At 48.7% G+C, this 20,248-nt stretch overlaps 1 protein-coding gene across 1 annotated transcript; it reads left to right on the forward strand.

Annotated features, from left to right (window-relative positions):
• The first annotated feature begins 3,657 nt into the window (after window positions 1-3,657).
• KCNE1 (potassium voltage-gated channel subfamily E regulatory subunit 1) lies at window positions 3,658-19,635 on the forward strand. Its single transcript, XM_068688620.1, has 2 exons — window positions 3,658-4,196; window positions 17,325-19,635. The coding sequence occupies exon 2, from the start codon at window positions 17,376-17,378 to the stop codon at window positions 17,754-17,756; it is 381 nt and encodes a 126-aa protein (XP_068544721.1). The 5' UTR covers window positions 3,658-4,196; window positions 17,325-17,375; the 3' UTR covers window positions 17,757-19,635.
• Window positions 19,636-20,248: the final 613 nt, after the last annotated feature.

The following is a 20,248-nucleotide window of genomic DNA, read 5'->3' on the forward strand; positions in this document are numbered from 1 at the left end:
ATTGTGTCTGGCCAGAAACTTTGGCCATGCTGTTTCCCCTTGCCTGGCAGTTGCTTTTTGCCTTGCCTGTGACCTTTATGTCAGTGGGAGTCATGCCTACCAGCAGCAAGGTGCCTCTCGCTGGGCCTGTGCTGAATGCAGCCAGTCAGAAATGAAACCCGCGTAAACATATCTGTGCTTCGAATGCATTTTCATACTCTGTAAATTTGACGATGGCTGCGCAGCAGGAAAGAAACCTTTACACAGGAGGCTGAGTCGCGTGGAGGTGCCCGAGCAGAGCTGCAGCTGCGCAGGGTGGTGGGAGATGTTTGGGGATGCGGCTCTCTCACCATCAGGAGCCTCTTCAAACACGGAGCATTAGTGCAAAGAGAGCATCTGTGGCCTCATCTGTGCCTGGATTTGGTCTTAGCCTTTCAATCGTTGCCCCTAAACAGATGACCTAAGACCTGTTTGTTCCTCCTCAGTATCCCGTGGTTCAGCTTTAAAAACACAGTATGCAGAAAAGTGATTTCAGAAGCGAGCTAAAAGACTGATTTTGTACTACTGCAATGACAAAATGGTGTTGTCGCTTGTGTTGTCACTCCCTGACACGTAGTTAGTTTCTTGTTTGGTTAGTTGTGAGGGTTTTTTTCAGCTGTCATTTGTGGTGATGTTGTTTCCTACATGTGTAAATATTTGCAAGGTGGTTTGACATGGGTCACGGTTTAAGAGAAAAAAAGCTTATGGGGAAAAAAAAAGTGCACAAATAACCCAAACCGCCTCTGAACAAATATATGAAAAGTTGCAGGCATCTGTTCTTTCCCCCAAGGTCTGTATGCCTCCGTCACCAGTGAGCCCAGTGGAGAGGCACCCCACACAGCAGCAGAGATGGGGCGCAGAGGCTGGGGTGCATCATGTCCATGGGGTGCCTGGCCCAGGGGGACACTAGTCCCTCTTGAGTGTTGGGGTGCTTTCATTAAAAGGAAAAGCAGAAGTATCTTGGTTATTTTTCCATTTGCCAGGCTTGTGCTTGCCCGGTTATTTTTATCAGAAGGGGCAGGCTCAATTTCAGGTTTGTTTCTTGTTGGCTTTGAGCAATTTTGATGTCCTGGCTCATTCAGTAGTGTGACAGCAGCGTTCAGACCCCCAGCACCTATTGGTATAATGATGCAGATGGGATTAAAAGAAAATGAACCATAGGAAAATGTCCCTCTTCTACAGAAACCTGAGTTAGTATTGAGCCGGCGATGTAGCATTAAGATGAAATCAGGTGTGATAGAGTAAACAAAATTATTGTTTTTATGCTACGAAACACTAAAGATGTTAAAGACACACTTTGCTAGAGCAGAGCTAAGTAGAGGAGAGTTGCAACCAGACAGCACCTGCATCAACTATGACAAGGATTCAAGTATTCATCCACCTCCCGGCTGTGGTCATGGCAAGCCCCTCATTATTCCCGCTGCTGCAACACGAGTAAGCAGCTAAAAACAGCCAGGCAAGGGGCAATGCCCAGCAAACATTTTTCTCCTCCCAGCACCACTTAGTGAGCCCTGCTGCTTCTGGTGCCGGCCAGGAGGGATACGGGCTCTCAAAGGATGTGAGGAGCAGTGGCAGGGGTGTTGTGGGAAGGGGCAGAAGCTCAGGCAGCTGGGGACTCAGCCTGTGATGCACTACAATACTCAGAACAAAGACTTTTGGTTCAGGAAAAGTACCCAAGAGTAAGACGCTAAAGCTTTTGAATAGTTTCCGGAGGTCCTCACTGACCAGGATGTGCATATGACACTTGCAGGTAGTGAATCATTTGTGGCTATAGTTCTGCACAAACAAGAACCTCACTTTATTTATTTATTTTTTAAACATTTAGGGTAAAAAGGTGGCACTAGCTGGAGCTTTTTGACATGAGTGTCGCTGGTCATAACACCAGAAAAAACAATATCCTCTCGGTGAGATCTACTGGAAACTATTTGGATGGTACGTTTGCTGCATTAATACAGTTTGAGTAATGGACAGTGTTTGGAAACAAAACTTTCCAAACGAAGGGAATGATGTACTATATCTGGTGCAGGAGCTGAACAACAGGAATTCACATTTTCCATTTCCTGGTGCGGAACAAACAAAGTAGGCTTAAAATTAGTAAATCTGTTAGTCATTGTGTTATGAATGGCACGGTCGAGTAAAGCCACGGCTTGGGGAAAATGTTTGCTATAGCTACATTTCTAAATAAAACGGGCCTGCTGCTTGGCACGTGGCACACCTTAGCAGGACGGAGCGTTTGACATCTCACATCTGAGCATCTTCATGACTGGGATGGGTTTAGGACCAGGCTTCGTGGGGCTGGGATGCACCTCACAAGGCTCTGTGGGCTGCTGCTTGCCATGGCTCGACGGGAAGCAACAAGCCAACAGCTCCCACCCTGGGCTCCGCTGCCATGGTGGCTTTTTCAAAACCCTTGTGTTGCGTAGCACTTTGGGATTTCAGTAAAGGAAGTAAGTTTGTGTCTTCCAAAGCAGTTTGGTCTAGATCTGAGCTTTATTTTTAGCTATATTCTTTTCATTTAATGACAGTACCTATTCTGGGGACATTTGCTGTTCAATAACAAGAAGGTACATGCTCAACCAGGAGGATTTAATGAACCCCATCCCTTTTACAACCGTTTTGGTTAAAGTCACCTCACCGTTCGTTGAGGTGATGCTCTCCCCAGGCTGTGGCTGAGCACTGCTTTTCCCAGGTGCCACAAAAAGCGTGAGCAGCTGAAGTCACTTCTGCCAGCCCCAGGTCAGAAGCAGAGGGCTTCAGCCCCGCCGCTGGCTGAGAAAGAATGGAAATTATGAGCTTAGCAATAGTCCCTTATTTAAAGCAAGAGGAATGTGTGACAGCCTGAATTAAGGAGGGACAGTTTCTCTCCATGTCTAGCCTATTGTTACGAGTGGGAGGGAATTCAAAAAACCGAGCAGGCTTGTTTGCTTAGGAGGAAAAGAAAGAAATGCCTGAAGTAACGCAAATATGCAGTGTGGGGAGAAAATGCCCACATATGCACAATTAAAGCGTGAGTGTATAAATGCAGACACAAACCCCAGGGCAGGAGAGGAGCAGGGGCAGGCAGGAGGCAGGCAGTGCCCTTCATTCAGCAGCTCCAGCAACAAGCCAGCCACCCTTCTGGAGGCACAAAATTTCTGCTCTCTGCATGTGTGTTTGAGCTGGGTGCACTGAAACTTCTTAGCGGTGGAAGTTGTGTGGATGGGGGAAGCAGGACCGCTACGGTCTAACAAGGACCCTCCTCAGGAACGGCAGTGGAAGCGAATTTTTGCTCTCTTGCCAGTCCAGGAGCCAGTGTTGTGGAGTAAAAATGTTTCATGGCCATTAGGAAGCCACCAGGTTATGTGGGTATGCCTTTTGTAATCACAACTGTCAGCCCGTCCTGTGCACAAACCACTTTGGGAACCCACGTCCTTCTGCTGAACCGGCACTGCTGGTGCGCTTCTGCCTCCCTCTTTCTTTTATGTCTGCACAAAACAAAAACTAACCAAAATAAAACCCCAACTACACACACATGCATGCACACACAAAGCCAAAACCAACCAAAAACCAGGCCAACATGCTAAGGGGCTGGCTTGTAAGGCTGATGGTGTAGATATTGAGAATCATCAGGCCATTTATTTCAGGGGACTGGCACGAAACTCTTGGGCTATGTTTCAGTATCGCTCTCCCCATCGCTGCCTTTGACCACTAACCACGCGGACTGTTGGTTTTCGTGTTCTTCATTTCTGCCTTTTTCAGCAGCCTCGGGCTCACATCTCCTGATCGCCGGCAATAAAAGTTGGAGTGCAGCGCTGACAGCGTATCTACCACAATTAATCTCTTTCCGCACGCATTCGAGGTTTGCTTTCAGCAATGTCATTAGGTGGAGCTGCAGCCTCTGGCACTTCTTGGGAGCTCCATCTCTGTCATTCATTAAACGCGCTGAAGAGGGACGGTAACCTCAAGACAGATTAATTATCATCATTGCTTCCAAGTATATCGTGCCCAAACTCTGTGAGAGGTTTTCTAGGTAACTGAAAGATGAGGTCCCTGCAATGAGGAAGTTGCAATTAAAACTCGCGGTGCTGATATAGGAAAGGAAGAGAAGGAGTTGCTTCGAAGAACAGAGCGGTGGAGTTTGCATTGAGCTTCATTTCGCTGCTCTCCTCCTCACCCTGCATCGCAGGCCCTGCTCTGAGGTAAGGAGTTAAGTGCTGACAAAGTCCATTTGCATAACGTGGGCCCATGGCAAGCTTTGTTATGCTTGCAGGTAGGCTCCTTCCATCCCACGCCAGCACAGCCAGCTCCTAACCCCCACGCATCATTGACCTGCGTTCCTGCATCCACAGGGAGCTGGGGAGGCTCGCTCCAGGTAGGGAATAACCAAGAGATGATTTTATTTGAAATGGAGGAGAACTAGTTGGTGATTTTGGTAAAGACAGGATTTCGTGTCCATCAGTCCTGCAGCTTCTTTACAGCTACCTGAAAGGAGGCTGCAGCAAGGGGGCTGTTGGTCTCTTTTTTTCTCGGGTGAAAAGTGATGAGACACAAGGAAAGGGTCTCGTACTGTGCTGGGGAGGTTTAGGTTGGATATCGGGAAGGATCTCTTCCCAAGGAAGGTGGTCAAGCATTGGAACGGGCTGCCCTCAGAAATGCTGGAGTCCCCATCCCTGGAGGTATTTAGAAGGTGTGTGGACATGGCACTTAGAGACATGGTCTGGTAGGATGGTGAAAATTTTGGTGATCTGGCAGGTCTTTTCCAGCCTAGATGATCCTGCGATGCTGTGCTTTTCCTCCAGACCAGAGAACAAAATGTCAGCAGCTGTGTTAACACCACTGGGTATGGCAGGGACGGGCACTGTGTAAGATGCTGTGGCCCAACACATGCTGCAGTAGTGTTGCAGTCCTAGAAAAATTTGTGGTCTCCATCTTTTTGTTTGCAATGCCATTGTGGTCCAGAGGCACTGCATTTACTGCATCAGTGGGCTCAGCACAAAGCTGAAATGTCCCAACAGAAGTATGCCTAGTCAATGCTACCTCTGTGTTTGTTTTCCTGCAGACATTGTAGTTAGGGAAATGTGCAGATTTCTTTTTTCTTTTTTTTTTTTTTAATGTGTTCTTAGTTTGTGCAGGTCACTATTGTTTCTAATTTCAGCAAGAGGCAGGGGATCATCTAACAGCGTGTGGCTCTGTGCAAGGAGTGCCTGCTGCAGCTGAGGGGCTGTACCAAGGGATGCATAGCTTGACACCAGTTTCTTACCAATTTTCCCTAAATGCCTGCCCTGACCACTGTAAGGCAAAATACCGGGTTAAAAGAAATGACCAGTTATGGCTGTTCGTAGGAGCTGGTCAATGTTTCCTGGAAGAAATGATTCACAGCTGGCCTTTACTTCAAGGCATTTGAGATGCTGTGTGCCCTGTCAGATGTTCATGTCTTCTGAGTCAGCCCACACCCTTTTGCTTTTCTCCTGTGAAATGTGTGGCAAAGTGAAGAGGAACCTGGCAGAAAGTGCTCCAGGTGGAGCAACACCACTCTCGTGTTGCCTTTTCTGTACTTTCTGTTCCCAAGCCCCAGGACTTTTATTTCCTTCTACTTGGTTGTGATCACAGAAGAAAGATATCCTACATATGTTCATGTGCTAACCAAAGAATGATTTACTCTTTGGATTATAAAGCTACAAACAAGTTGTTGCATAGCCCAAACAGCTACCTGATATTCAGGGCTAGGTGGGATCCTTCCAATCAAAGAAAAACTGGGTGTTGTGGTTCATGCTTGCTTTGTCTGGTTTAGGTTGCAAATATCAAAAGCTTTCCTCCTTGAACCGCAGAGGTGCTCAGCAGCAGGCAGTTTGCTTGCTCACCATACCCACATCGAGCTCCCCCTTCCATCTCACCTCATGGCATGGGGGGAGCCCCATGTCTGTGCTTGCATCGGGGACACTTCTCTTGCAAACCACCATCCACCTTCACGAGGCTCTTCTACCTTTCTGCTTCTTGTGAAGACCTCAGATAGGCTGCCAGGGCATAGCTGGAGGAAGTGTGGCCAGCTATGAGTCAGTGAACCAGAAACAGAAAGCATCTCGGGGCTCCTGAAGGGCAGCAGCGTGTTCACACTGCCCACATCTGCTGTTTGCTCAAGGGAGAAAAAAAGACCACAGCGGGGAGATCTGTGTGCCTGCTTCTGCGGAAAAGCTTATCTATACCTGCTGCAAAACACACTTCTTCTTTAAAAGGATAAGAGAAGAAAAAAAGAGTCCGGAATAGCTCTGCCTTTGAAAGCCTTCCTTGATAATGCAGGCAACGCTGGGCCTTACATTACCTGCAAGCGCAGGGAGCGGTGGGTGGCGTGTGTGAGGACATAGCTTCGATTATTTTATCTAAATGACTGGAAAGGTATTTTGCTTTTTTGCTTCTCAGGATGCAAGGTTTCCCTTCCCCCATGACCTGGCTCCTTCTCTGAACGAGTGCATTTTTGAGAATGCCTTTCCTAGCACATGGAGGAGCCTCCTCTCACGACCTTAACCTAGCAATTTAGTGCAAATTCTTGTGAGATTGGAAGGGGCGTTTGAACAGCTATTTCTTTCTGTACCATTAGAGGATCTTTGATCTTGCTTTCTGCTGGCAGTGCTGACAGCAAAACTGGTTTCTGAGCATAAAACATCTCTGCTTTTTGGTGTACGGGGAGACCTGTTGATAAAAGCATGGGTATAAAATGCTCCTTGAGGTGGCTGGATTCAGAGGAGGAAAAGCCAAAGGTTCAAGAGCATCGAAGGAGAACAATGCAAACCTGTCAGGTTTTCAATACTTCAAACATCAGGAGGAAGAATAAGGCTCCAACAATGCAGGGATTCTGTTGTGGCTTCCAAAAATCCTTCCTCGTGGATCACTGCCAATACAAACCCTCCTCTGCCCACAGGCATTTGGGTGTGCAAGACTGGCTTTGCTTGGAGATCCGATGATCTTGAGGTCTCTTCCAACCTAGAAATTCTGTGATTCTGTGACTAATGACTGGACTTTTGAATACTGGGGGGTCCAGAGTGTAACCTTTGGGTTTTGCCACCTGATTGAGCCAGGATTGTGGTTTGCCAGTTTTTTTTCCTGACCCTACCAGAAGGTGGGATAAGCAGCAATGTCCCCTGTCCAGTCATCTGCTCTCATCTCTACTTGGTATGTCCTGAAGCCTTCACTGGATATGTGCACACTCTTCAGAGACGTGCCTTTTTTCTTTCTTAATGAAATCTGACATGAATTTCGACTTCTGTGCACTACAAAGGAGGAGAAAGTTTACAGTATTTTCCGCTCTCTAATTAGTGTTAGCATGACACCGGCATCAAAGTGTGGAGGTCTGTAGTGCTTTTCCACTGCGCTGTTTTATGGACACTTTGCTCATAATGCTTTATTTTTTATGGGTATATAGCTTTTGTACTTCTACCTGGTGTAAGTGAGAACTTCAGACAGCATCTTTAAATCCTCCCTCAAAACGCCCGAAGTGCTATTTAGCTGTACTTTGCTCGGATTGATCCTTTATTTTGAAAGATGTGTGTAGCTTCACTTTCTTTATGCCTACACAGCAAACAGGAACCTCATCCCAGGCAGACAACCCGAGGAAGAAGATGTGGAGAGCCTCTTGCACACATGGCTCCTCCTGGCTGCACCTGGGACCTTCCTGCTCCCCCCCTGCCCTTCCTTGACAGTGGCTGAGAAAAGAAGGGCTTCTGGGGCTGTGATCCCAACCAAAGCTGTCACCCAGCTGAGCACTGGATCCTGAGGTGCCCAGCCTTGCCTGGTGGCTTCCCAAGGAGATCACCCACTACCCAGGGCAGCACCCCGCAGGCTGCCCGGGCTGTGCCTGCACAGCTCCAAGACTTCTTAGATTCATTGCACAAAAAGGAGGAAAATGGCTTTCTTTTTCCCTCTTTTTGTGCAAGGAGAGACTCATCTAGGGCTTCCCACACCCTTAAGACCTTGTACCATGTATGTGGGGTCAGACAGGCACACTCCTTTTCTGCAGGGTGGCTGCAGGTTGGCAGCAGCAGGGCACCAACATGCTGCGGGCTGGTCCTGGGGGGGATGTGAGCCCCTGCTGGGGCACCTGAGCACCTTGAGCAAGGCCAGCACAAGCGAGGAAGTGAGGCAGCAACTAACCTTTTTATTTTTTTTTTTATTTTTTTTTTAAATTGCAACTTTGGATGGGTTTGGACAACATGCTAAGATTGACTTGGAAACCCTTGAGAGGGCCACAGACCCAGTCCAGTGTTTTAATGAGCAAATATTCTGAGGGAGGCAAAAGTGAGCAAATTCTACAGAGGAATTACATGGGGTTTGTTGTTTTCTGTCTCAAATATGCAGAGGGAAACAGAGATCCCCTATATAAATGGCGTTTTCACCCATGCAAACAGCATTTTCAAAACACCTTTTCATAGGACTGAGCATTTGTAGGGGAGCCTGGTGGGTAATGAAAAAAAAAAAAAAAAAAAACCTCTGTTTTTTATTTACCAGACTCAATCTATTTGTGGAAAAAATTATTCACAGTCTGTTTAAAAAGAAAAGGAATGAAATATTTGGTAAGCAACTTGCCCTGCTGCTGGATGCCAGCGTGCCTGTGGCTGTTGAGTTGTATCCAGGTGTTTGTCTGGCACCAAGCAAGGACAAGGTGCAGATTGCCCAAACTGCTGTCTTTGGAAAGGAGTGGGAACTGCCACATGGGTCCTGCTGGAGTTGATAGCCACAGCCAGGAGCCATGATCTGGAGTGTGTGTGAATTTGTAGCTGACAATGCAGCCTTCCCACAGCACTTGGTGCATGGTCGGAAAAACAAACTGCAGCATAGGTCACCACTAAACCCAATTTTCCCTGTCTGGTCATTAAAGCAGTGATTGCTTGCTGATTGGGGATGACTCATCTGAATCATCACCATAAAAATGTAATGCTCCAGCCTCTGTGCCTCTACTGGCATCCAGGAATTACTCTTCAGTGCAAGGGAATTGAAATTAACCTTGTTGTGGGGGTTGGAAGCCTCTCCATCCAGTGCCTTTTCCAAACGCTGCAGGTGTCAGCACATTTTTAATATGACATCGTGGGGTTTTATGGTCAAAATTGCGTTTGGTTGGCAGGCTGCAAATTGCAAGCCTGCTTCTGCAGCCAGCGCAAGGCCACGCTCTGCTGCAGCTGCACCGCTTGGCGCTGCTCCTGCTTCTACAGCCAAGGGCAACTCCGTGGTGCTGCTGTGTGATAGCAGAGGTCGTGCACACGTAGGGGCAGCAGGTGGCCCACGGCCTGGCTTTTAGGACTTGGACGCACTCGAGTTGGTGCTGGGATTGCAGCGATTGAATTAGTGTCGCTCTTTTGGCCAGGCTCACTGAATGTGGCGTGCAATTCTGGGTACTTTAGCTGTTGAGTTTACAACCTAGCTTCACTTACGGAAAGCTCATGCTGTGGTTTTCCTGGAAACCCGTCCTTTGCATGATGACTTGGATCACCCCCATTCAAAGTCACTTCCACAACGTTTGGGCTGAATCAGAGGCCCCCAAAGGGGCCAGCCAAGACCCTTTGGACCCATTGGGGTCAGCCAAGACCCAACAGGGCCATTTGGTGGGAAGGTCTTCCAGGAACAGGGGAGGAGCTGGAGCCCTGGTTGGCCTCTCCTTGCCTCGGCCAGCCATGAGGAAGCAGAGGGGAGCTGAGCCCAGCTCAGGTCACTGCAGGGCCAGAGGAGACCAAAGGCACCTTCTGAATTACTCAGTGCCCTTTCATTTCTTCTCAGGGCCTTGACAGGCAGCCCAGAAATGCTCTGAAAATTAGTTTGCACAGCTTTCCAGTGATTTCCCCTGGTTTTGAGGGATTAACAAAGGATATATGGGAAACTGCCAAAGATAATGATTTCTGGGATGGCAATAAGTTAGACCTTATCTCTTAATGTGCAAGAGCAACAGCAGCAACCTTTCTAAGAAAGAGCGAAGAGTCATTGAAAGAATAAACTATTTTCTCTACTCCCCACACCTTCTTCAGCATTTCTTTCCTGAAAACGACACTGAGACCAATTTATAAAATTTCCCTCCCACCACCAGACAGATGGATTCAGATCTGCAACCTCCTGTGCTTGTGAAATGTCCCTTATCACCTTCCAGAGCTGACCCGCGTTCACTTTCTGACAGATCCAGTCACTCCACATGTCATCATTACGGTGAAGAAAATGAAACCTAGGGCTAGTGATAGATCCAGGAGGGCAAAGAAACTTCTGGAGTGGCTTTGTGGCTTTGAGCCCAGCCTTTGTATATTGCCTTTGTTAAATTAAAAAACCAGTAATCTTCCTCTCAGGTCTAACCAAAGTCAAATAGAAGTTATGTGGATGTGATTTTTAAAAAATAATGAACTAATGGAGTTGGTCTTGTGAAACAAAGACATAGTCCCGCTCTCAGCTTTAGCAGAGCCAGGGGTTGATGGAGGAAGCGAGGTCCCACACAGCCCCTGAGCTGTGTCCACATGTTTTAGCTTGAGTTTGGCAGATGCTGCCCTAGCACGGACCAGATGCTCTCGATGGCCTCTTGTCCTTCGTGCCAGCAAGGGAAATAACAAGGAATGGGGCTGCTGTTGCTAAGCCTGGTCTCAAAATGCCTCCCCTGCATCCCGGCAGCTCCCTCTCCAAAAGGAAGGTCAGGACTGCCAGCCCACGCTGAGGCATCCTCTTTCCCAACACATTCCTGGTCCTTCAGCCATGGGAAGAGGAAGTGAAGTGATCTCATTTTACCCCAAATTTCCCCCGCGAAGAGGAAGCAGGGCCCCGCTGCTTGCTCCCTGCTGTCACCGATGATGTGCGCTCTCCTCCTCCTGCCCCATCTCCTGCTGGGACCTCTCCAGCTTGGGGTGGGTTTCGGTGCCCTCACACCAACCAGGAGCTGAGTGGGGCAGGGGCAGGACCCTGCCCTCAGCAGCCGCAGACACAGTGCCCTAACCCTATTTTCAACCCTTCTGCATCGCCAGAGGATTTGACCAATTTATTTATCGAGCGGCGCACTGCTTCCCTAATTAGCCACTGCCCACCCTTACAGCATCTCCTTTTAACAGCCTTCTTCTTTACTGGGACACAGCAATACCCCAGGCAGTGCAAGCACAAGCTACACCCCACACCCCTCTAAAAAAAAAAAAAAGAATGAAGCTCCTGAAAGCAGATGCACAGCCCTGGGGAAGCTGTGTCTGTGCTATCCACACCACCAGCACCCTCCGCATGTGTTTTAAATTCAGCTGCCCTACACAGCTAACAAATTCACTTTATAGCTTCCAAGTGTGCAGTAATAAACCTCCCCTTGGCTCTTCCCCAACAGAAAGCAGCTCTTTTTGGGTGATGGGTAGGGGTCAGACAATGCCCCTCGGAGCAAGCTGTTCGTGCTGGGCTGATGGTGCAGCCCTGGGAATGCCTCCCCTTGAGCTGCCTCCCCTGCACCCCTCAGCAGCACCCACCAGGGCTGGGTGCCCCCCGCAGGTGCCCCCCAGCACCTCCCAGCCCCGCGCCCTTGGCCAGGACGGTGCCCGCACCCTGCAGCGGGAGGCCGGCTCCCAGCACCCACGCCACGGGCTCCTGCCCTCCCCCAGCCCGGTGAGCCTGGGTGTTTTCCTGTTCGCCTCTTACCTTTTGCACTGATCCCGGGGACGGCGGGGACAGTGACGGCTGGGCTGCTGTCCCTGCAGGAGCCAGGAGCCAGCCTCTGCCCGCAGACACCCCAGAGGCACCAGCCCAGGTGCTCCCCGGGGCTCCCACCTTCCCCCTTCTCCTTCCCCACGAGGGCTGGAGCCCTGCACCCAGCTGAGCTGAGCTGCCAGGTCTGTACCGGGCTGGGGACGAGGGCACGGGGTGGTGGAAAGCAGAGAGGCTCCAAGGGGCATGCCGTAGGGCTGAGTGATGGAGGAGAAGAGGCAGCAGGGGTTTTGCCAGACGGTTTCTGTTTGCTGTTACAGCCCTGCCGGTGTTTGCTTGCTCTGCTGGGCTGGGTGCGAGCCCAGGGCAGCCGCATCTGGGAGGATAAACTTCACTGCTTGTTGTTTGGGGCGGATGCTGGGTTTTCCACCCAGGAATTGTGTGGTACGTACACAGCCTGCGTAAGGGGTCTGGGCTTCTCCCCGGTGCTTTGGGAAAGAAATGATTGCACCCACCACGTGGGTGCTGCATTTTAGAGCGATGCTTTCTGAAGAGCAATTATAAGTGCATTAAAGTGCATTTTGATGTGGTGCTCAGGCAGGTCGTGATGGGTGTCCTGAGGACTGGTCTGGAGCGGCTGCAGAGGTGTTAGAGAAATCTGGGGGTTGCAGGAGGTGCGTGCATCTTGTGGATACCTGCAAATCCATCCTCACAACCCTGCCTGCTCTCTTGTACCATCTCAGATGGGCTTGCAGTGCTGCACTCTTGCACCGATTTCCAGGAGCTGGAGGGAAGAAACGGGTCTCTTTTGTGCAATGCTCTGGCCTCCAGAAAGTTAGTTGTCTGACCTACCCATCCCTGTAATGAACAGGCAGGGAAATGAGCCGGGGAGGTCAGTAGCTCCATTGCTTTATAATGTCGGAGAAGCTTTATAATTGCTTTGCAGTGCTGGGAGGTGGGCAACGTGCTGTGCTAGCTTTTGCTGCTAGTATAGTACAGGCTTTTCTGTGCGTTATCAGCTCCTGACAAGCTGCTTCTGCAGTATATTTTAAAGGTAGATGTGCCTCGGGAGTCCCTTGGTTAGTGATGTTCTTGACAGCAAGGGGAGAAAGATTGCTGGAGACATTTGCTTGGCACAAATTATAATAGAGGTTTTTTGATTTATGAGAGCTGAGGAAACAGTAACAGGGGAAGAGCATCTGCCATTTAACATCCACCTCTGTCTGCGTAAGGAATATCAGATTTTAACCTCGGCGGGGAAGAGAAGGACCACTCGCCAAGGCGAATCAGCTTGCCCACACAGTGTTGGAGGACAAAACTCCCGCTGGGCTGAGTCACGTCGCCGAGGTACATGACATGACAGAAAATCTCCTCTTTACTTTTCAAGCCCTAGTGGTCCGCTGGGGCCCGCCGAAGCTCAGCTGCTGGGAGCCAGCCCCGGGCGAAGCCGAGGGGGCTGCAGCTGGCATCCCCGGGCTCCAGCCGGGCTGGGAGCACCCCGTCCATGCACACAGGCAGCCAGGCTGGGACAGCAGGCTGCAGCCTGCCTTTCAGCACGCAGACCCGCTCCCTTCTGCCTCTGTTGGGAGCCGGCCAGATGCAAGCCAGTTCTGATGTTTGCAACGTAGACAGGAGCGATAATAAGTGCCAGATGCTCGGCAGCTGCTAATTGCTCTGCTTGAACTCGAGTGTCAGCCTGCAGCTCTGCAGCGGCACCCCCGTCACCGCGCCGCCTCCTCAGCAGCGGGGACGCGGCTGCCACAGCTCCAGCTGTTCGGCTCTGAGCGCTTGGATGTTCAAGAGATCAAGATGTGGGAGTCAGTCTGTCGTAGCATCGTCATACTGGAGAGATGTGGCCTCAGTTGTGCCCAGGGACAGCCCCTGGGCTGGCAGGGAGATGTGACGTGAGTGGGGCCTTCCCATGCTTACCCACACACCTCCATCCTCTGGCTGCACAGCATGTCCTGCTTCGTGGCTCTGGGGGTAGCTGGGTCTTCCTGGGGCTCAGCCATCTCAGCCCTCCACCACAAGCAGCCTTTTAAGCCAAAGAGCCCTGGTGTAAGACCTCCGAGAGGTCTCCGTTCCCTTCTCTCTCCTGCACCCCACAGCTCTTGCCCAAGCCAAAGGTATTTGGGCGAGCAGCAGGTGCTCCTGTAGGAAGGGTGGGAGGTGCTGAGGGGATGACCAGTGCGAGCAGACTCTGGTGTGCTTGGGCATGAGCAGAGTGGGACCTGATCCCAGCCAGCAGACAGAGAAAGCAAATGCTGTCCTAGAATCCTTCAATTTTCACTGAAATTGGATTGAATGCACAGTTATACACCTGCTGAGACCCTGTTCATTCATAAGCAATATTTTAAAATGCTTTGGAAGGGGCGATTAAGCTACCTTCAGATACTTTTCCTTCGTCCACTGATTGTAGAAACTGCAGGCCATCCCCATCTAGCCAGGGACATTTATGGTGTAGACCTGTCTCCTAGACCCCTGTTTTTGGTCACTCCTCAAATCCAGAAACCTGCCTTTGGCATCTTGCCTGATGTCCTAAACCCACCCTCTCCATGGAGATGTGACTCAAGGAGGTCTCTCTCCATCTCCCACCATCTGCACTGTTGAGAAACTTGGGATTTGGACAGAAACTTGCACAGATATCTCCTGCTTTGGAGGTAAATATGTGACCTGTATTTAGTGTAACAGATGGAAAAGCAGCAAGGCACCTGAGAGCAGGATGTGGCTTAGCCTGTTATGAACCTTAGGGAATTCCCTCTGAATCGCTGCCCAGTGAAAAAGTTGCTGAACTGTTAACATGTTTGCTCCGGGCAATTTTTAACACCAGCTAGTGAACTGGCACTGCTCGGTGCTTGTCCCCCAGGCAGATAGGAGAGGTGCCACACACCCTGCCACACACTGAAAGCTCTTGTTGGGTGATGTTGGATGGGGACCACCAACCCAGGGGGATTACAGGAGTGCAAACCAGCTCTGACAGATCTTGGGGTAGGCACAATTTTCACAATTTTATTTGGACGAACCTCAAAGGAGCCACAGAAGGGGACTGGGACAGTGATGGTAATTTGTAGCTCATCAATATACACCTGGGGAGAGTGGAGAACAGAGATTTTTGGGGACTGTGAAATGTTATCATCTGTTATAGGATAGACCAGTGACACAGGCAGCTCTTCTCAGTCCTGTGCAGTACAGCTCTAAGCCAGTCCCAGAATGGATTTCAGTGGAGTTGAACAAGGCTCGTGTGGTGACGGGTGAGCCCTTTATGCTTGCTGAGATTTCAGGAGGCACTTTCCTCCCTGGGAACCAGAGTGTGCCTCTTCCCCCGCTTCGCCTCTCCTGTTATCACTGTCCAATGTGGTTATGGAAATGGGGCCGGTCCTGCACAGGCAAAGTTATTGCAACGAGTTGTTAGCAGTTTTCCATTTTACAGTGTTGACACGTTCTACACAGATAGGAGGAGTAATCTCAGATAAAAGTTTAAGCTTCTTTTTCTCTTCCTTTCCCTTTTAAAGGATCTGAAAGCAGCTGTGAAATGTGAATAGATTTTAACTATTGAGCTCAGGCTGCCAAGATGTTATTTCCTGTAGCTTTGACTCATGCAACTGAAGAAATGAGTTGGATCAGAATATTGTTTTGTATGGGGGATTTTGTCTCCCTTTGCCACCCCCAGGCTCAGCTCTATTTAAAACCGAAATACCAAGGCATATTCCCCTGTGTGCTCATTTTTCCTGCTGGCGAGGCACCTCATGGCAGGAACTGCTTGGAGTGGTGTGAATCTTTGCCTGCAGGAGCCTCACCTGGGCTCTCTGGGGTCACCCACTCACCAAGGGAAGGAGTCCGACTTCAACTGGTGTGGGCTGATGCCACTCGTATCCCCCAGGACTGCATGCTGAGGAGAGCAGAGCTTTCACCGCAGAACATACATATAATCTTGGGCTGGGCATCTGATTTTCAATGAGACCCAGCTGCAAATCCATGACCGCACAGCTCAGAGGTCTGGTAAAATGGTTCAGACAAATCTGGAGCTAAAATCAGCATAGGCAGTTGCATTAGCAGTTAATTTATACAATTGTTTGGTCATATTCATGTCTGAACTGATGGCATGCTTCATTTGGTCACAGCGACACGGAACAGAGTAAATTACTACTCTCCATGTGAATGACAGGAGGTCACAGGACCAGTGTCCCTTTCTCGCTTCCTCTAACTCCGCATCTCCTTCAATTTATGCTATTGCGAGGTGCAGACAATTCCGAGAAGCCTCCAGACACACCATATCCACTGCAGTGTCATTACCGGCAGCTGGAGGCTGTGTGCATAGCGAAACTCCCTCTTGCACAGAGATCCTGCACAACATCTTTGCATCATTAATGTTGGGTGTAATTGCTGCCTGGGTCTTTTGGTGGCTTTCTGCCCGAGGGTTCATTTTGTTCTTGATGTATTATAAATGAATATAATATAGTACTTCTTTAAAAAAATAAAAGAGGAAACAAAAAGGGTAAGCATGCTGGAGAAGCTTTTGCTAGCATGCTGGCCTGCTGTCACAGATTTAAAACTGTAGAAAGCACTGACAGCCATCTTAAGTTATTACAAGATTGCTGTCACAGAAGTCACCTTGAATAACAGTACCTTATTCAGACATGCTATGGGCGAAAGCAGAAAGAAACTGTTGTCTTAATTTTCTAGGGATATTTAAATTAAGCATTGTAGTGAGGTTGTCAGTCATGTTACCTGGCTGCTCAGGCTTTGGGACTGCAGTGCTGATACGGTTGCTCTTGTTAAAAGGTTCACAGATGGCACTGAAAGGGGAAAAGGACCCACAGAGTGCCATGGCTAGGAGGCTTTGTGTGTCCAGGTGCCTCTTGCTGTAGCCATCTCCTGACACAGCAATTCGGTTTGGAGGAGAAAGCCATGAACTAACTGGGCCTCTCTGCCCATGAGAGGGAGGATGGAGGGAGATGCTTTTCCTTTCCAGTCAGCAAAAGCCACTGCTGGGCATGCAGTTGCTACATACTCCCTGTGCACCCCTTTCCTTGGGCAAATGGGGAGTTGCATTAAATAAGCTTGGGATATATTTCTGTCAGGTGTTTGTTTGCTCAGTCTTTCCATGGTGTATGTGCTTGTGAGGGCCGCAGAAGAAAGGCAAGGCTCCTCAGTGGGGGTGGACATGAGGTGCTCGCTGCAGGTACTGAGTTATTTCCACTGCAGACAAGGGACAGAGGTTTTGTTTCCAGATTCAGTCCTTAAGCTGCAGGTAGAGGAGAGAGGGCCAAAGGAAGCCACAATAACAATCTTCGAAGCTAGAAGCAGTTGTTGGGGTGTGGGAGGGAGACACTCTTCATGCCTGTAGGCCTCAGGGCTGTAAGGCTCATGGGCTGTAGGGGCAAGTGGGTAGGCCTGGGCTGGGGGCCTGGGTGAGTGGCCAGCGGCTGGGGTGGAGAAGCACTGCAGCAGTGTCTGTGGAGACTGAGGACATCACACTGTGGAGGGTTTCTAAGACAAATATTTGCAAGGGATGGACTCATCCTTGCTGGCCTTGCTTGGCAGGAGGAGGTGAACAGGACCTCGCAGCCCCCACCAGCCATCCTGCCTCTGTGTGTGCCCTCAGAAAGCTTCCTTGGGGTGGGGGGGAGCAGTAAGGGGTACAGAGGAAACTGTGTCTTGTCTGATGGCATGTCCCTGGTTTTCTTATTTTCTAGAAAAACTACAGCTAAGAAGGAAAGAAGTGCGAAGGACAGAAGAAAAAAAAGATGTTGGTGTTGTCTAACAACACAGCCATGAGCTCCCTCTTCTCCAACCTGCTTCAAGACCAACTGGAGCAGACCAATAGCTCTGTCCCATCTCAGGTTAGCAGTGCCAGCGGCAGCCTTGAAATCATCTATGTGCTGATGATGGTCGGCCTCTTTGGCTTCTTCACAGTGGGAGTCATGGTGACCAACATCCGTGCCAGGAAGCTGGAGGACTCCCGCGACCCCTACAACATGTACATCGCAACAGACATTTGGCACAAGAAGGACCAGGAGTATTTCCAAGCCAAGCTCATAGAAAATTACAAGTTGTGTTGTGTCTTTGAAAACCAGCTGGCCGTGGAGCAGCCGAGCGCGCAGATTCCCGAGGTGAAATGTTCCTAGCAAAATGGGAGAAAGGACTGAACTTTGCATGGGGACAACCCAAGCGACACCTGCTATGAACCAGGCTAGCTGCCATGACATCTGCAGAGCCACAGGTGCTGGCCTAGGTTAGGCTGATCAACTGTGAACTCACGGTGAAGCTGATGGGTTTGTGATGGACCTAGTGCTGCAAAAGTGCTCGACCACCTTCTTAGAGCCACTGTAAGGTCATCGAAGAGGGGACACAGTCAATAGGAGTATTGTGAGCTCATCAGCTTCACCTAGTGAAAAATGTAAATGTTGGTGTTGCCAGCATGAATGCCTGCAGTAGTCAGTGTAATTAAAACCAATGTGGATGAAGCACAAGCTAGAGGCTTTAACAGCCAAGTATGGTTTAGGCAATTATTTTCAAGTGCGACCATTGTCTTCCAGGAAGAAGTAGCAGAAATATTTCCTTTGTATTTTTGTCCAGTGTAGAATAATCATTATATGCATTGTACAGTGTTGTGGATGACCCGTGTCTCTGAGAATCATTTGCATCTTTGAGATAAGATTTTAGAAAAAGATTTTTTTTTTTTTTTTTTTCTAAAAACAATTTTCATGGAATAATGCAGACTTCAGAGGGAATTTTTTAGTGACTGTCCCTACTTCCCATCAGGTCCCCCAGAGCAGCCTTGCAGACTACTTGTGTTTTTCCTGCTTGTGAAGTGAGGTTGGTTTTAGCAGCAATATCCACCCTTGTGCAAGGACTCAGTAACATACAGGCTCAAGTGTCTTGATCACATTTGATTATTGCACAAGACCTAGGTACTAGCCCTTGGTTGGAAAGTGAGTTTCCACACTGTGAAGAGTAGTTTCCCCAAATCTCTGCCATTTAATCACTGGTGCAACTTATGTTACTGCTTAACTTGAAACCTGTGAGACGTTCCTCTAGCTCCCTAGACCAGCCCCCACTCAGCACGGCTGTTTATTTCTTGCAGTATCTGACGTGAGGTCTGTGCCAAGGAGGTTTTCCTGTCCGTGGCCTCTGCGTTCTCTCCTTCCATGGGCTGTGACCACAGAGCTGCAAGGGGAAGGCAGCAGATGAACTCAACTGCTGTGGCAGCAGGTATCAGCTGTCTCTGCTAACAGGCAGAAATACGTCTCCCCTGGACGTTGCATTGCTCAAAATAGCAACCCAGCCAGCTTGAAGCCTGTTTTCTCGTTTGGGATCAAAGAAGCAACGTCTGGGCAGGAGGGGACTTTTATTTCTGCTCTGTAGATACACATCCCATTTTTAGCTACTGGAGAGTGAGAAGAATTGGGAAAGGCTTGAAAGAAAGTCATGCAGAGCAACCACTTCAAAGGCAAGGCGAGGGCCGAGCAGGGACAGATCACTACCCAAGTATTTGGACAGGCAGAGGATGCAAGTCAGAGCATATTCCCTTTCCATGCATAGGTACTTCTTTAGCACTGCACTTTCATTAAAGTAGTATTCCAGCAATGTTTGTGTTCCCAGAATACTTGAACTTAGAACAATTAAAAACACAGAGTATTTTTAAAAATATATTTATGTGGTGCCTACCATTGAGCTGAGGGCAAGGTGAATGTTTTAAGTGCCTTGAACAGCTTGGAAAATCTCCATCAGCTTAATTTTCTGAGTCACTTTTTCCTCTGGAGGAATGTAGATCAAAGCCAGGCTTTGGAAAAACGTTGATTTCTTGGCTTGGGCATTGTTCTTTTTTGTTCTCACCATGCAGCCTGTATATTGCTTGTATTTCCCTCCCCCCTGTGAGGGTACAAATGCTCTTTCTTGTTGGCTCTCCAGGTGCAGGCCTGTGCAGCATTGATGAGAATGTTCAAACTTGCATTAAAAATGGCCTCCATTACATTAAAACCTTGAACATTAAGCATTTCAAAAGGGCTACCTCCTACAGCTCCCCTTCCACTTCAGGTGCTTTCAGGCATTTTGTGCCAAGGCACTTGTTGGTCACCTTATTTTTGTAGCTCTGGTGCAGTTATTTGTGACAAGGATGATTGACAGCATCACTTAACTTCTATCTTTTCTTTTCTTTTCTTTTCTTTTCTTTTCTTTTCTTTTCTTTTCTTTTCTTTTCTTTTCTTTTCTTTTCTTTTCTTTTCTTTTCTTTTCTTTTCTTTTCTTTTTTTCTTTTTAGTTTCATTTTTTCTTTTTTTTTTTTTCTTCTCTGCCATTTTATTTATTATAATAAGCGGGGAACAATTATGCCTTAGTCATAGCATTTTCCTATGTAACCAGGTTACAAATCACCTTTCAGTGCCAGTTATAGATTCCTTCCATGGACTTTCACATTACCTTTCAATCCTTTCATTTGTCCTTTCTCCCATATGTTTTCCACTTGCACAAAACAATAAAATATTAATTACAGACTGCACTTGTGTCCTCCAATGTTTTTTATCCTGATCTTTTTCACAAGCTCACAGAAAGAGCACCAATACTACTTGATGGGCACGCATTCACCCAACCCATTTCTATACCCTACACCCACACAAGG

Source organism: Anas acuta, chromosome 1, assembly GCF_963932015.1.
Source record: "Anas acuta chromosome 1, bAnaAcu1.1, whole genome shotgun sequence".
In the NCBI taxonomy this organism is placed as follows: domain Eukaryota; kingdom Metazoa; phylum Chordata; class Aves; order Anseriformes; family Anatidae; genus Anas; species Anas acuta.